At 36.2% G+C, this 15,068-nt stretch overlaps 1 protein-coding gene across 4 annotated transcripts in view; it reads right to left on the reverse strand.

The window, feature by feature from the left end:
* Window positions 1-803: 803 nt before the first annotated feature.
* Window positions 804-15,068, reverse strand: part of STIM2 (stromal interaction molecule 2) — a 60,353-nt gene continuing 46,088 nt past the window's right edge. For 3 of the 4 annotated variants that reach the window (XM_031588449.2, XM_090139583.1, XM_090139581.1), the window contains exons 4-12: window positions 11,747-11,858; window positions 10,888-11,003; window positions 8,900-9,077; window positions 7,816-7,993; window positions 7,124-7,291; window positions 6,840-6,940; window positions 6,357-6,595; window positions 3,012-3,213; window positions 804-2,206 (exon numbers count right to left, since the gene is read on the reverse strand). In XM_031588449.2, coding sequence (XP_031444309.2) covers window positions 1,726-2,206; window positions 3,012-3,213; window positions 6,357-6,595; window positions 6,840-6,940; window positions 7,124-7,291; window positions 7,816-7,993; window positions 8,900-9,077; window positions 10,888-11,003; window positions 11,747-11,858 — 1,775 coding nt within the window. In that variant the 3' untranslated portion in view covers window positions 804-1,725. Of the gene's footprint in view, window positions 2,207-2,588; window positions 2,738-3,011; window positions 3,214-6,356; window positions 6,596-6,839; window positions 6,941-7,123; window positions 7,292-7,815; window positions 7,994-8,899; window positions 9,078-10,887; window positions 11,004-11,746; window positions 11,859-15,068 lie in introns of all 4 variants that reach the window. The other variant, XM_031588450.2, reaches the window with a different exon arrangement.

Below are 15,068 nucleotides of genomic sequence, written 5' to 3' on the forward strand. Positions count from 1 at the left end.
CATTTATGTACAATGGAACCTAAATAGAAAATTACAGAAAAGAAGCACATATCAGTCAATTTCAATTAGCTACAGGTTTTGTTAAAGGCTCCTTACTAGCAAAAAATTTAGGCAGTCAGTGAATTAATTCTTTCATACAGTACAGCATGAACATTTGGCGAGGAATGAGCCACTAATCACAGGCTGCTTGCTGGCAGTGGCACCCGTTACTGAGGCAACTAGCATACCCCTATGGAAGAGCTGAAACAATTCAGTGATCGCTGGATAAATTGCTTGTGTTCACTAGAGCAAGAAATATTTCTTTGGAATGTACCTCAAAATAAATTCCTGCTCAGTATTAACATTTTCAGACAAACTGAATAAAAGGCACTGTTACTCAAGCAGTACATTTGTTGTTGCCTACTGTTTAAAAAAAAAAAAGTTTTCAAACAATTAGCTACTGTTGCCCTAAATAGGCTTCCTTGCTACCTCATAATATTTTCATCTCTCCGTATAAAAGCTCAACAAAAACTTTCTGAAGCACATCGAGTCTCACCTTTATATCTAAAATTATGAGTTAGTATAACAGTATGCATTATAAAATTATACCATTTACTTCAGACATGTCTGAACAGCTAAATCTTCAAACTATACAAAAATAAAGTGTATGAAATCTTACAAAAGGAAGACATTAAGACATTAATTGCTAATCCAAAAAAATATAACAATAACTTATACACAGCAGTAAGCATAAGCAATGTAGCCTACAAGAGCTTTGAATGAACAGAACTCTGAAATATGTCTGAAACAAGCATCAGCTAAAATTGGAACATTCCCAAAGCACAATGTTTCCAATTTATTGTCTTAGCCACAGTACAAACTTTCACAAATCAGATGTCCATTGTCCGTCAGTCTGTAAACAAAAGCTACTAATCCCCTCCTTGTTTTTAGAGGGTGAATATTTTCAGTCCCCAGTCAAGTTTCATATCGATCACTTGCATAAGGAATCAAGAGCTTCTTCTCTTGTTAAATTACACACATCTATATAAATTTATCATACAGCCTGCAGTGAAGTAAAATCACAGTGACAGTCCTGGGAATTTTTTTTTTTTTTTTTTTTTTTTAACAGCAGGACCTGAACCATTCTAATAATAAATGCATTAACAAAGCTTCCCATAGTAAAAGCGCGGCATTTCCATTTCCAGAAATCAAGTCAATTAGAAATCCTAGGTTCTACTTAAAAACCCCAAAAATCTAAAAGTGAAAAGTTTTGTCTTCTCAGTCAAATACAAGTCTCTCAGTTTTACTTGCAGAGAGACTTTTCCAGTCTGTAAAACAGTAGTGCAATTAATTCTACTTTTTATTTTTCTTGAAGTCCAGTAGATAAGCGTCCTAGCTCTATGGAAAGATAGGAAGATGCTCCGGTAAACAATAAACTTTGGCAAGCCTGGGAAGGCTTACTAGTTCATTAAAGCTTTTAAGTCCAAAGTGGCTTAAGAAGGGTTTATGTATAAACAAAAGGGGCAAAAAAAAAAAGAAATAAATAGGCAGAAATGAATGTAAACTGTCTGAAATTTTTAATGATTTCTCATTGACAGCTGGCACGATCTTTGACAAGAGAGTCAGTTAAATAGAATTGACCTAGAGAACATCCCATTTGAAAACAGAATGCTCAAATGGAATTACATTCCTAAAGATTAAAAAAAAAAAGAGTTCTTACAATGTTACTACAGACTTCTGCCCACCTCACTTACACTTCTTCTTAAAGAGGCTTTTTATTTTTGATGGCTTTTTGTTTTTTTCACCATTTTGGTACAGGTCCTGTGGGATGCTACTTATCCTAGGGACAGAACAAGCTTCTTGGCTGGGTTTACTATCACTGCTGGCAGAAGAGCATGAGGTGTGCCGAGGCTTTACAACTGGGATCCCACTTGAAAGCTGGTTCATGCTGCAGGACTTCTCCAAAATTCCGTTATAAACTTTGCTTGCAGGGCTAAAAATCATGCTTTTAGTTTCTGCCATGCCTACACAGTCAGGAGAGCCCCTAGATATATCTGCAGTTAGAGAAGAAGAGTCTCCTGTAGATGATTCCTCAAGTGAGAGTTCTTCCCGGGATACTTTCTGAGGAGAAAGTGTCTGGTACATCTCAAGACTGGACGGAGGAGACTGCTTCCTTCCAATGGATGAATTTAACGAGTCACATTCCGAACCTGTTTCCTGTACTTCCCTGAGTCAGAGCAAACAGAGGAGAAAACAATGAAACTTTAATTGCATGGTGGGATTTAAAGGAAATAAATTTAGAATTAACACCATTAGTCTAAAAGCACCACCCACTTTTCCCTAGTATTTAATTAACAAAAAAAAAACATTAGGTCAGACATTTTAACTTACAACTTGAATTACATCATTTTATTACCTAAACTTAAGTTAGTTAACTTTTTGTGGGTTTTTGTGGGTAACAGGATCTGCCCAGAAACAGTCATTCGTATCTCACTGAAAAGAACAAAAACTATCTTTCTGGCATGTGAAGTCAAGAAAAGTTATGAAATGAAAGGAGGAGATTTAAGTCTATCATATACAAGAAGTTCCTTCAGGACAAGTGTCCCTACCTTTCAACAAGCTCATTTGCTCCTTCCAAAAGGAATTTAACCTTTTCCTATGAGGCCATGTAACAAGAGTAGGTACACGCTCAACATGCTGTAAGAATTGTGTTACCATCCATCTTCTCTTCGCCCAGTAGCTGACATTGCTTTTGATCCTAGTTTCAGATGTAAAAGCCAGTAACATATTGTAATGGAGAATCAGGGTTAGTTCAGTGCACCCTGGATTGTAACATTACTTAACTGTATATGACATACTAGCTATTTACATATTCATACCAGACAAGAACACTCTCTGCTCCCTGTGAACTGTATTATTTATATTATCCTACAGATTACTTTAATTTTTGACTTGGTTCAATCTCTGATTCTAAACTGATAGTTTCAAATAATCCTATTGTATTTCCAAGTGCTGTTTGCTAGTCTCCGTACCATTGTTTATCAGCAGAGAAGTAAATGGCTTCCTCCTCCTCTTCAGTTCGATAAAGAGCTGGACAGCTCGACACCGAAAGGATGTCAGGGTCAGGGGAGTGCAAAGCATGCTGAGACTGTGGAGATGATGGCACAACATTGCGTCTTGATCGACACAAGCTACTGCTTCTTGCCAGTGTGCTTGGAGGTTTTACAATGGACCCTGAGGCAAAGAAAAAGCAAACCAAAATCCCCCAAGTGACATTGATGTTAATAATATCTACTCTGAAGACTAAATAATAGGTGTCTACTTCAGCCACAGTGATTCTTAAGCAACTTCGATATAGCCCAATTATTTAGAGGACATTGCTCAACTGTTTAGAGAGAAGACAGACTGACATTGCCTTATATATTTTACAGTTAGATGAAGCAGCTAACTAAGATCTAACTGCAGAAGTTTTGCATCTGCCAAATAAGACTGTCTGCGTGTACCACTGGCTCGCTACCCTCTATTGAGAGCAAGACTCCTAAACCCTTATAAAACAAGAACAGCAGTGCTTAAAATTAGTATGTTAGGCAATATCCTGCATTTTACTTGTGTAGTGATTTGAAGCTTAAAGATTATATGAAAGTTTTGCAAGTTAAGTGTATCTAGCCAAACAGCCAACTGAATTATACTGCATTAGTTGAGAATTAACATTAGACACAGAAAACTAATTTATAGTATTCCATTTAAATTAAAAGATAGTAAATATATAATTAAGCCTCATTTCAAGCTCAAGAATTTTTTATAATATTTTCTTTTGCCATGCAAATTATGAATTTCAGGAAAAAAAATATTAATGGATGGAGACAGCAACACAAGAATTGACCATTCAAGAATCTAATATGAAGGGACAAACTATTATCTTCCTCACCCAATTTCTCCTTCGGAAGTTGATTAAGTAGCAATACTTCTATGCAAAGAAACTACAAACGTACTTTCAGGCAAGCTGTTATTAGCCTCATACACCTCTTCAAACTGTCCCACAGAATGCACCACTTTGCTTAGATAAGACTGTTCCTGGTGTTCAAGATCTTTATCTAATTCAGTACACCGCAGATCCAGGTATTTTTTTTGTTTTGTTGGGTGTTTCTTTTTTTGAGCAAGGATGCCTAGCCTTAATAAAACTCTTTTGTTTGTTTGTTTGTTTTTTTATATGCCAGTTTAGCAACCACTAGATTAGAGTTCCCCTTCTTGGGATCTCAGAAAAGGTTCAGTTCCTGTTTTCAGTGCTTCAAGTCACAACTGTCACAAAATAGCAAACAGCTGCACCTTCACCAATACTCAGAGTTTGTGATCTACTGGGCTGAGGGATAAAGAACAGCTTTCAAGTTCCAACATAACAGTTGTCATGTAACTCAAACTTTTGATTTTATTTTGAGGAATTCCCTGCTGACCTGAAATGCAGGTGTTGACAGCTCAGAAATAAGGTTTTGTCACTACAAAGATATTCCTATGAAACAAACCTGGAAGTTTACTGTGGTGAAACTACAGAATCCATTAAGGAAACACGTACCGTGTGTCCAGGTAAATCAGATGCCATTCTACTTGACGGTATAAAAACCAAGACTGAACCATCGCTGAGAGGAATTACAAGCATTTTGTTTGCTTGTAGGGACATACACATGGGATTATGAAGGATTAAGCTATGACGATTTAACATCTAGAGTTTTCAAGTACAAATGAAACACACTATGTTGAGGACCTAGCAGAACCCTCATCAGCCAATGGAAAACAGCAAGTTTCACTACCCCTTTCTTGTAAGGGCTTCATTCCATTCTCAATCACATTTTTCCTAATCCCCTTCTGTTCTTCAGTTCAGGATTGATTAAACAGATCTTAAGAAGAGATCAAAGGACGTCAGGCCAGGTCACGAGCCCAGACCACTAAGCTCAGTTTAGGTTCATACACTAAAACAGCACTGCCTGTAACTGACCTCTCCGTACATTGCCTTTTATCAGACGTTTTGCTTCTGTCTTTCCTAGTGTACATTTGTCATTTTTGTCTAAAGGATGGGAATAATTTTAACCATTATCAACCTATCACATAATTTTACTACTCTTGAACTGATTTCAGCAACATCATATTTTGTTTCCCTGCTCCCAAAGCATTTCCAATTCTGAGATTGTTTTATTTTATTTTTTCTTGTTGTTTGTTTTTCACTGAATGCAAACTTTAAAATCACTTTCATGAAAGCAGACTTATGCCTTACCAAAGCTCAGAAAGCTCATTTAAAGTTTTTTGTAATATTATTGCATCCATTGGCCAAAGAAATTTGTTCATAAGGTTTAAATCAAAGTCCTCATGGTAAAGATTATAGAGACAGTATTCTTTAGAAAGTGATCAGAACTTGCAGAAGAAATAGTGTTGCAAGGGTTTTCAAAGAGGCCTGTAGAATACATGCAAGAAGGTTGGTAAGATCAGAAGGAAAGTGTGCCCAAAGCATATGGATTGAAACCAGCTAAGTGGCAAAAAGTCCCATTATGCAACTTTAAAACACTAATTCTAATTTATTCAGAGAACTCCAGCCCTAGAAGAAAAACATACATATGACAAATGTTTTCTCCCTACTTAATTCTTAGCTTGAAGCTTCTTGAACAGCTACATGGGAACTCATCTTTTTGACTCATCTCCAGAGCCTAGTTAATCACAACTTCCCTGAAAAAGGCTCTTATGTTGACATAATGACTCAAGATATCAGGGTGGTCTGAATCCCCAGTGTATATATTTTGATCATTGTTTAACCAAAGTTGGATCTTCCTCCCTCCAGCATTTGGCCTCTGTGCTTCACACTCAAACAACTCAATGCATCTCAACATAAATATTCTCCCTGAAAGCTTCCCTTGGACAACAACAGGAATTTCTTTCAGACACTGAAGAATGTTTGAATAGACATGTATCACACTGTCTCTCAAACAAAGGGTAAGATCTACCCAGTAGCTGAAGGGATCATAAGCAAATGCCATCCCTGTCATCAGAAAGAACAGGTGCACTAAGAGAAATTCAACATTATAGATTACAAATTGCAACTTAGACAAAACATGTAAGTTCAACAAGCAGACTTTCAAAGCCTTAGCTGGCTTTGAATCCTGCATTCCCCCTTCCTTTCCAGTCCCCAGCAGTGAGAGGGAATAAAGGCTTTATGGCAAAACTCCATTTTCAGTTTATGCAAGCCTTGAAAGACATCTGAAAGTTACCTCAAATTTTATTTCTGACTTTATTCCAACTCTATTATTTTAGCTTTAACTCTATTATTTGCTTGACTTTAAAATCCCATCCCTCCAAAGCTTTTCCCCTTCCTTTTTACTGGACTAAACACTTACCATGAAACTGTGAAACTATTGGAGGAGTATCTTCATCTAAGTCATCAACTCCCCCTGCAATTGGATAAGGAGGAATGGAAACTCGGGGCATAACTACCCAGCTGTGATCAGAGTAGAGAGAAGAGGTCAAGCTTGGTAGCCCAGAATTGTGTGCTATTTGAAAACCACAAATCTTCTCAATCTGTTGCCACCGATAAAGACGCTCCCGCAAGCAGGTTGTCAACTCAGACAGTGCTTTCCTGAAGAAAAATCACACATTTACATTACATTTTTACTGACAAAGCAACACCTGTGCAGTCATTCTAGAATACCTCAAGGTCCATTAAGACTGTCCAAATATTCCCAACATCAATGTATTTTAATCTATTCACATAAAAATGCAAAAACACTAAGTTCCATAACTCCTATTCAATTGTTCTAGGAATTCACAATTCACTTCTCTCCAAGAAAAAAAAACACACCATATTCTGGTAATAGTCTTACTTGGCTTCAAGAATTTTATGGTCCACCTCATCCAGTGAAGAGCTGTGTGCAACATGTAATGTTCCAAACACAGTGCTTCTCTTCTTTTTTATCTTTTCTGCCTAAAAAGCAGAAATGCACAAATTAAATACTTAATGCATGCAGCAATATATATGCAAAATGAATGGATAGTATAAATCAGCTCAAAGCAGAAAAGATATCCAGACACTTACCTGAGTAATCTGTATTTAATATTAAATTTATTTAGCAAAATATTGGTCTTTACAAAACAGTGAAGTCATTACCTCATCTTTGGCGATTGCTAATTGCATTTCAGCATGCTGTCTTTTGATATTGTAATATTGTACTTCAACTTCATGCGTTAACTGAAGCCACTTCTGCAACGCTTCAGGAACAGACCAATTACTTCTCAGCTCAAATTCCTTCTCAGCCTTTTTTAAAGCCATGCGCACCTGACAATCAATAAGAAATGAAAACATCACCAAGATTATCATTAGAACTGACAGCAAAAGAATGTGAAATACAAACATCTTTTTATCCCACAGCAACACACTCAGGCTTTACAAATCTTTTGCAAGTGTCACTCCCTCTCAGGAAGTACAGCAAACATTTCTGAAACTATACAACGGCTGCTCGGAATGTTATACCTCCTCCTAAACTCGCCCACGACATGCATCTGACCTGCTATGACTAAGAAGAACAAGACAAAGCCCCTAGTTCCCATCTGATAACAAGACAGTAAAACTTCTATAATCCTGTTCCATGAATTTAGTTACATACGCTCCTAAGATCATAAAGTTCTACATAATAAAACACACCTGAAACTATAATGACAATTGACAGACTTTCGCTTTAAGTACTTTTAGACTTCTCCATTCAAATCTAGTATTGAAGAAAGACTGTTTTAAACAACCCTAAAGTTCTAATAAAGCAAGAACCAAATTTAAGTCAGCATTAAAATACAGTTTGCAGATACCTGCACCAGCTCCTCCTCTGCATATTTGAGCCTGCTGAGCTCACATTCAGCTCCCTCCCTCAACTCTCTTAGGCGATGAGCTTCGCGTTTGGCATCATTGATCTCATCCATCATTTTGCGCTCCAGATTTTGTTTTTCCACAGCTACATTTCTATTCTCTTCCTGTGCTTTCTCAAGCCTTCACAATCGAACAGAAAAAAAAAGTGAGAAAACACACAGCATTTCTTTGTTAGAAGTTACCATCCTCCAGAGAAGAAAATGTGTTCAACATCACAACAATACAAACTGAATGGATACAAATTTAAACAGAAGACTCTCTCTGGACACCAGGAAGAATGCCTGCGCTTGCAGGTGAGCAAGGACTGGCACAAGACGCCCAGAAAGGCTGTGGAGTCTCCCTCCTCAGATATCTTCAAAAAGCCACCTCGATGTGGTCCTGGGCAACCTGCTCTGAGTTGGACTGAACAGCCTCCAGGGATCCCTTCCCACCTCAGCCATTCTGTGACAAAAACTGAACAAGCCGCATGAATCTGCAGCATCACAATGAGATGTTCATAGTGTCAGACAAAACACGTCAACTTCTTGCTGAGCCTTCACTAAAGGTAATAAGATCAAAGTATCAGTTTCCATAAAATTGAGTTACATACATACCAAAAGCAGCCTAACAACTTTCATAACACTAAATAAGCATTATAATCAGTCAGGGTTTGATTCAATCTTAAAAGCTAAAAGCAGATGAGATACTTCTGTGTTCTCACTTCAACGTACATCAGAAAATATAGATTCCGAAGTTAACTAGTTATATGAAAATAACAATACCTACTTCTAAATCAGTAGATAAAGACTGAACCACTATTCTCTACTCACATCTTAACTTTCTATCACAATTTCAAGTACCCAGGAGCATTATCTACCCAAATCCCCATCAGCACTGAGATTACAGTTCCTATTTAAAAAAAAAAAAAAAACAAAATCCAAAGAAAGCTTAAGGCAAGTTTTTGCTTTTTTTAACAAGTATAAATGGTCTGTATTTATACTTCACCTCAAAAGGAAATCAAGGACATTAACTCTTTTATTTTTATACCTTTCCTGCAAGTCAAGAAGACTTTGTTCTGCTGTCTGCAAACTTTCCAAGTCCTTCATCATTTTTGTGATGTGTTCTTTTGAGGTTCTGTTCTGTGTATATGCAAACCAGCAGCCTCCAAAACCAATAACTATAGAAACCGTTAATACAAAATCCTTCATCCAGTTGTGAGGGGGACCTGTGCAGATAATAACATGATCATTAATTACTCCACATATACAGAAGTCACACTAATGAGTTAGTTGTTTTTTTGTGTACGTATATGAATTGCTGTGGTGTTTTTCCTTCCTGCATATTATAGGCTGTGAATAAACCTGATGTTAAACAGAATAATTCCTACTCATTTCATACTTTAAGTTATCTCCAACAACTGCTGTTCGTTTACCACACATAAGAAATTGTGTTCTAGTAAAATCTGATTAGTCTATGCTAAAACATATTACATTAAGGAAAGTTTGTTTGTATTTTTACATTGTGTAGTCTATATCTTTTTTAAAGTGAGAGCTTTTCCAATCACACTTTACCAGGTTCCTAAGACCTTTAAGTTATACTTGACTAAGTTCTCCTCTAAGTCTGTGCCCTCTGAAATGTCCTGTACTGAGTTAAAAGGATAACTGTAATAAAAGAGATCTTCATAAGACAACTAATAGCAGCACTTTTTAAAAGCAAAATCTCAACTGTGAAAGTACTATATCCGAGATACGCATACATTACTCAATTCTCCTACAGCCGCCTGAATTTTTATAAAACAAACTTACAAAAACACTTCAGGTAACTCTTTCCACACAACTAGCAGCTTGTTTCGCAAACAGAACACTTGGTTAATTCGCTCCAATATATCTCATGCAGCACAGACTCCATGCTCTGCCAGCATCACTATTAAGTACATTGCTCCTTTGGTTAAAAGCAAACATTTAGATTTTAAGGCTTAACCAGATCTGTTCTTTTCCTCTCTTCAGATTTCAGGCAAAAACTAGAGCTTTACACAAGTTTTTCCAATAGCATACTATGAAGAAAAACACCCTGCAGAACGAGGGTTATGAAGTATCAAGTATTTTGATATAAAAATCCCTTTATATGTGATGCTTTTAACATTACTGCAGGTACAGAGGCAAACATGTCACATTTTATTAGTTAAAGTAAAGCCCTGTAAAATAACTGTATTCTTTTTAGGGGTAAGTAGTTTCATGAGCAACTTAGCTGCTTTAGAGAACAGAAAAAACACTTTTGCAGTATTCTTATAGTTTTGCACATGGGTTGCTTAGCTAAGCATTTCAAGACTGCTACAACAGAGCAGTAAGCATTAAAGGCGTAATACAAGTGTTTTGCTCCCTGCAAATCCCCAGCTCAGATCTGTCAGGTGAGCTCAGACCCGATCTGTAATTCAGTAGTCTCTTAACTGATTACCAAGCTCTAAGGGCTAACTAATTAAGGGACACTCCATATGCACATAAGCAAAACTGACCTACAGCTATACAAGCAAGCATGTAGACCACTGATGAAGACAAAGTCTGCATGAGCCAAAATGAGTCAGATGCAGAACTGCAGTATTACATTCAAGTGCACTTCGACTTAAGCCTGCACAAAAGACACCGGCAACAGATATGAACAATCACCATCTCCCACTTTTTTTCTTTTTGGGGTTAAAGAATCATGCCCACTCATCTCACTATCCCAGCTTGCGCTGGAGATAAATCTAACATTAGCTAGGAGTCTAGAAAGCATGGTCAAAAATATTTAGAAGACACATCACAAAAGCCAACTTGCAGTCTATGTAGTCTTTAACGCGTATGTGGGCCTTTGTCCTTAATCCCTCATTCTGACAATATTTTAATCAATTGTCCAGTTTTATACTGCATGTCAAGCAATCAGTATACCCACAATAAAAGTAAGTAAAAGTAAGCCATTCTACCTACACTATCAAATGTCACTGGACATCCTTGCTGTTTAATTTATACAATAAAAAGATAAGGTAAAAAATTACTAACGTGTAAGAGGTCCAAATAAAACAACATCCAAGGCTTTAAGTTGAAGTTTCTGTCTATGGCTCCGGTCAATTATTTTCAGGTGAGAGATCATGAAAGCATGTTCATTTACTGCTATCCTGTTAATGACAAAACACCGCATTACATACTTCAACAAGCTGTATTCAAATCACTTCTTGAAGAAAATGCAACCACACTGTACAGAATTTTTGTTATATGGATTATGGTCATGCAATCAGATTAAGAGATACATATTGTATCTCTTAATAACATATTGTATCTCTTAATAACATATAACAAAAATAATTTTGTTATGACAATAACAAATTTTGTTATGAAAAACAACATGGCTAAGGAAGAACAATCAAATCATAGTGCTATCCCTTCTGGTATATTCATAAAATGAATCCATCTGGTGTAGTTAAAAGCAATGATTTATCTATAAACTTGTGGCAACTCAAAATATACACAATACTCAAATAGTAAATTGTGTATAGTATATAGTAGTAAATATGCTCAAGAAAATGTTTTCCACAGATAGTTCTGATATTTACCCATGCAATACATTCAAAGTTGTCCAAAAGAAAGTGAGCTAATGTACAGATAATTATGTAGTCATTGATAAAAAGTTCAACAGAAAAAAAAATAAAACTAAGATAAAGGAACAACAGGAAGGAAACTGTAGCTAGAATTACTTCCGCAGAAAAACATCAGTCAGCCTTTAGAAACACCATGGCAATTCCCTTTTCTTATACTTGACCACATCTAGTTAGTCTTCAGGTGCATATAGTTGTTCCCACTTAATGGCTAAATCAGCAGCCTACAGTGATTCATTTGAAACTAATTCACAAGAAGTATTCACCTGGGAAGTGTTGTTCCATTGACATTGCTCTCCCTAAAATTCTTTTCATACTGGGGCAGTTCAACAAATTCTGACAGCCACTGAAGAGTGTCCTCTTGAGTCCAGTTATGAACTGAGAGAAAAAAGGTTGATTAATTTTAGCAAACAACAATAATAAGGCATTGCAGACAAGCAGTAGAAAAAAATCAAGTTACAATAAGCATGAGAGTTTAGCCAAAAAGAACTGCAGACAAACCAACGTTCACATTAACCAATGTTACAGCATTGCAGGTGCTATAGCAATAATAAAACCCGTCCCAAGAACCTGCTCTGATCTTCATAGAGGCTTGTGCAAACCAACCACAAAAGGGGAGCAAAGAAGTGAGAAAGACAGGAAGAGTGAAAGAGAATACTGAAAGACAGTAGATATATAACAGCAAAATGCATGAACTCCTTCAAAAGTCCAAGACTTCTGTATTATATACAATGGTATTCCCACTAAGAAAAATGTTAAAATTGATTCAAAAATCTCAAGTATATAACGGCGGGAGTCTATATAACCTGTCATAGCTATAAACTCTCCTTAGTAAATAAAGAAATACTAAAAATACTATCCATACATTTTTAACCCCCAAACATTTCAGGCCAGCACAGTCCAGTGCCACAACTTAGAGCTTCACACTGATGAATTCAAAAAGCAATTGTTTCATATCCCATTTCTTCCTCTGCTTTTGCACCAAATCTTTTTTCCAGGTGTTGATCTTCAGATTCCATTTTGTCATAATACTCTAAACTTTGGTAAAAGATAGTTCAACTCTATTTACAGATAGTTTTTATATTGCAAAGGTTCTTAACTGTTCCTTTAGTAGGAAACCATCAGGTTCACAGGTTGTTCTAAGCATCTCGAAAGGTTAGTCAAGATCACCCAAGATTGTCCTTAACTGCATCCTAGAAGTACTACATTCACAAACCAACTCAAAGCACTGTTTGGATTAGACAGCAAAAGTCATCTTAAATAGCTACTACACACGAGACCCCTCACTACTGACAGTAGAGAAAGTGAAGTTCCAGAAGCAACAATTCACTGAGTTTACAAATGGAAAAATTAACAAGTTTCACTTCTCCTGAAAGTATTTTGCAATCATACTGTTAAAATCAAAGTAAAATTGGTTCTTGTTTTTAATAAAAAATTGGTAATATACTTTTTATGGAAGAAATACACATACTGAAGCTGCTTATAGTAGACTAAGTTACGTTTGTTCCACTGCAGAGACAAAAAGACATCTCCTTCACAGAACACTGAAGAAAGTTCCCAAAACAATCTAGTAAGTTATAATCAGGAAATAAGTCACTTTCCTATTCATTACCCATCACTGCACCAGATACCTCCATTAGTACAAAAAATCCACAAAGCAGCAAGGTCTATCAGTTCTGAATTAAATGAAAACTTGTATTGCTGTGATCTTCTCATATAGTTTCCCATTTACAAAAAAAGAAGTGACTGCCATTAAGTTATACACATGTGCCTACTTAAATGAACTCTCTCAACTTTAAGATTAATCAGAACATGGAGTCAACTCTTATTCTACGATTTCATATTTTGAATCTGTCCACAAGAAATTCAGCTTTGTTTTAACAAACAAAGGAACAAACATTCCTCCTTTTAATGAATATTTCCTCTTTTGACCTTCAACACCAACATACTGAATCAAAAGAGTCAGAATGCCTGTTTCAGTTCTACCGAAACCCATGGCAAATTAGCTGTCTGATTAGAAAACTATAAATCACGCAGTGAAAGCTTCGAAGTTTCATGCTTGTCTAGGTCTATCAATCTTATTTCACTTCATTTTATCACTAGATTGGCTAGAATCCTCAGATTCAGGAAATACCTGGTTTTGTGTTTTTTGTTTTTTTTTTTTTTAATTTATTTGTATACTCAGTCAATGTTAAAGAGAAGATAATTAAGCCTTGCAATTTAGACAAGCAACTAAGTTGTCCATACTTACAATTTATTTTTCCTGTTTCCAATAAACAGTTCATTAAGATTATTTTCCCCCCATAAAAAAAAGAGATGTGAGAAAAGTCTTTTGCAAAGGAGTCAACAGCTTTCCAAAAGTACAAGAAAAATGTTAGAGTAGTTCCAAGGGTCAGTCTCTTAATTAAGAGATTAAAAAGAATAAGACAACAAAGATTCGGGGGGGGGGGGGGGGGGGGGGGGCTGATCCAGATGTCAGTAAGAATGGCATCTAAAGCAAAATAAAACAATACAATACCAGGCACTAGCTTTGGCTAAGTCCTAAACCTGATCGTTTTTCCATTTTTATAGACAAAAAAAGTATAGACCACACAATAGCTAAGGAAAAACACTGCCATCTTTTCCTCACATCTTATATGAAAAGCTGTTTTGCTTGATCCTTGATCCTAAACTGGTTATGTTCCCCTCTCTCAACATCTGTTATCCATAGCTAAAAATTTAACTGCAGAACAAGCTCCTAATTCCCTATAGGATCTGTCAAGCCACATTCACTTACTCAGAAGCAAGTAAGAAGCAATTAACTGATTAACTGATCCAGTGGCAAACAAGTATGGCTGTGAAAGAAGATGTGCAATTAACTAATGAGTGAAAGTAATCTGCAGCTGGAAAAAAAGCACACAGACACATTGCTTCCAAGTCTGAAGAACTGTGTGGTGTTTCTAACCATACAGCAGGGAAAAGAGGATTGTAATAACCTGGAAAGAGTAAAGTGACAACAATGGATTGAACAATGAAGTTAGGAAATTTTACACATTGAGCTTAACCTTGAGAAAAGACACTTGAAACCTAACTCATTTATGTTTAGAGGTGTTTGCAGGGCTCAAAGTTCCTCCGTAAATAATTAGTAGTAGCATAAAAATAAGATGCTTTGAGAAACAAATTGTGCAGAAAAAATACAAGTCCAAATCTGACAGAGGACAATATTTTCAGTACACAGGAAAGAAATGAGTTTTTAGAAGTGCATAAACAGGAAAACATTAGGATAAATGAAAAGTAACAAAACTTTGATCACATATTCTCTCTCCTTAACATCACAAGAGCAAGCTAGCTGCCCTAAGTAACACAAGAAGGTACTACCATCACACCCAAACTTCAGGGCAGACTTAGATACCTTTTAGGCTCTAAAAAAGGTACACTTGTATCCCATATGAAGCTCAGCTTCTGCATTTAGAAACTGCTTCCAAAATACATAATTTCTTTGTAGAAATTGCCAGATTTTGACCTTTTACTTTCTATGCAATAGTTAGTTACTTTTAATCTGCGTTTTATTTAAAACCAGAAAACAGCTTTCAACTAGATGGCAGACTA

This window comes from Phasianus colchicus, chromosome 4, assembly GCF_987193195.1.
Source record: "Phasianus colchicus chromosome 4, bPhaCol1.hap1.1, whole genome shotgun sequence".
In the NCBI taxonomy this organism is placed as follows: Eukaryota; Metazoa; Chordata; class Aves; order Galliformes; family Phasianidae; genus Phasianus; species Phasianus colchicus.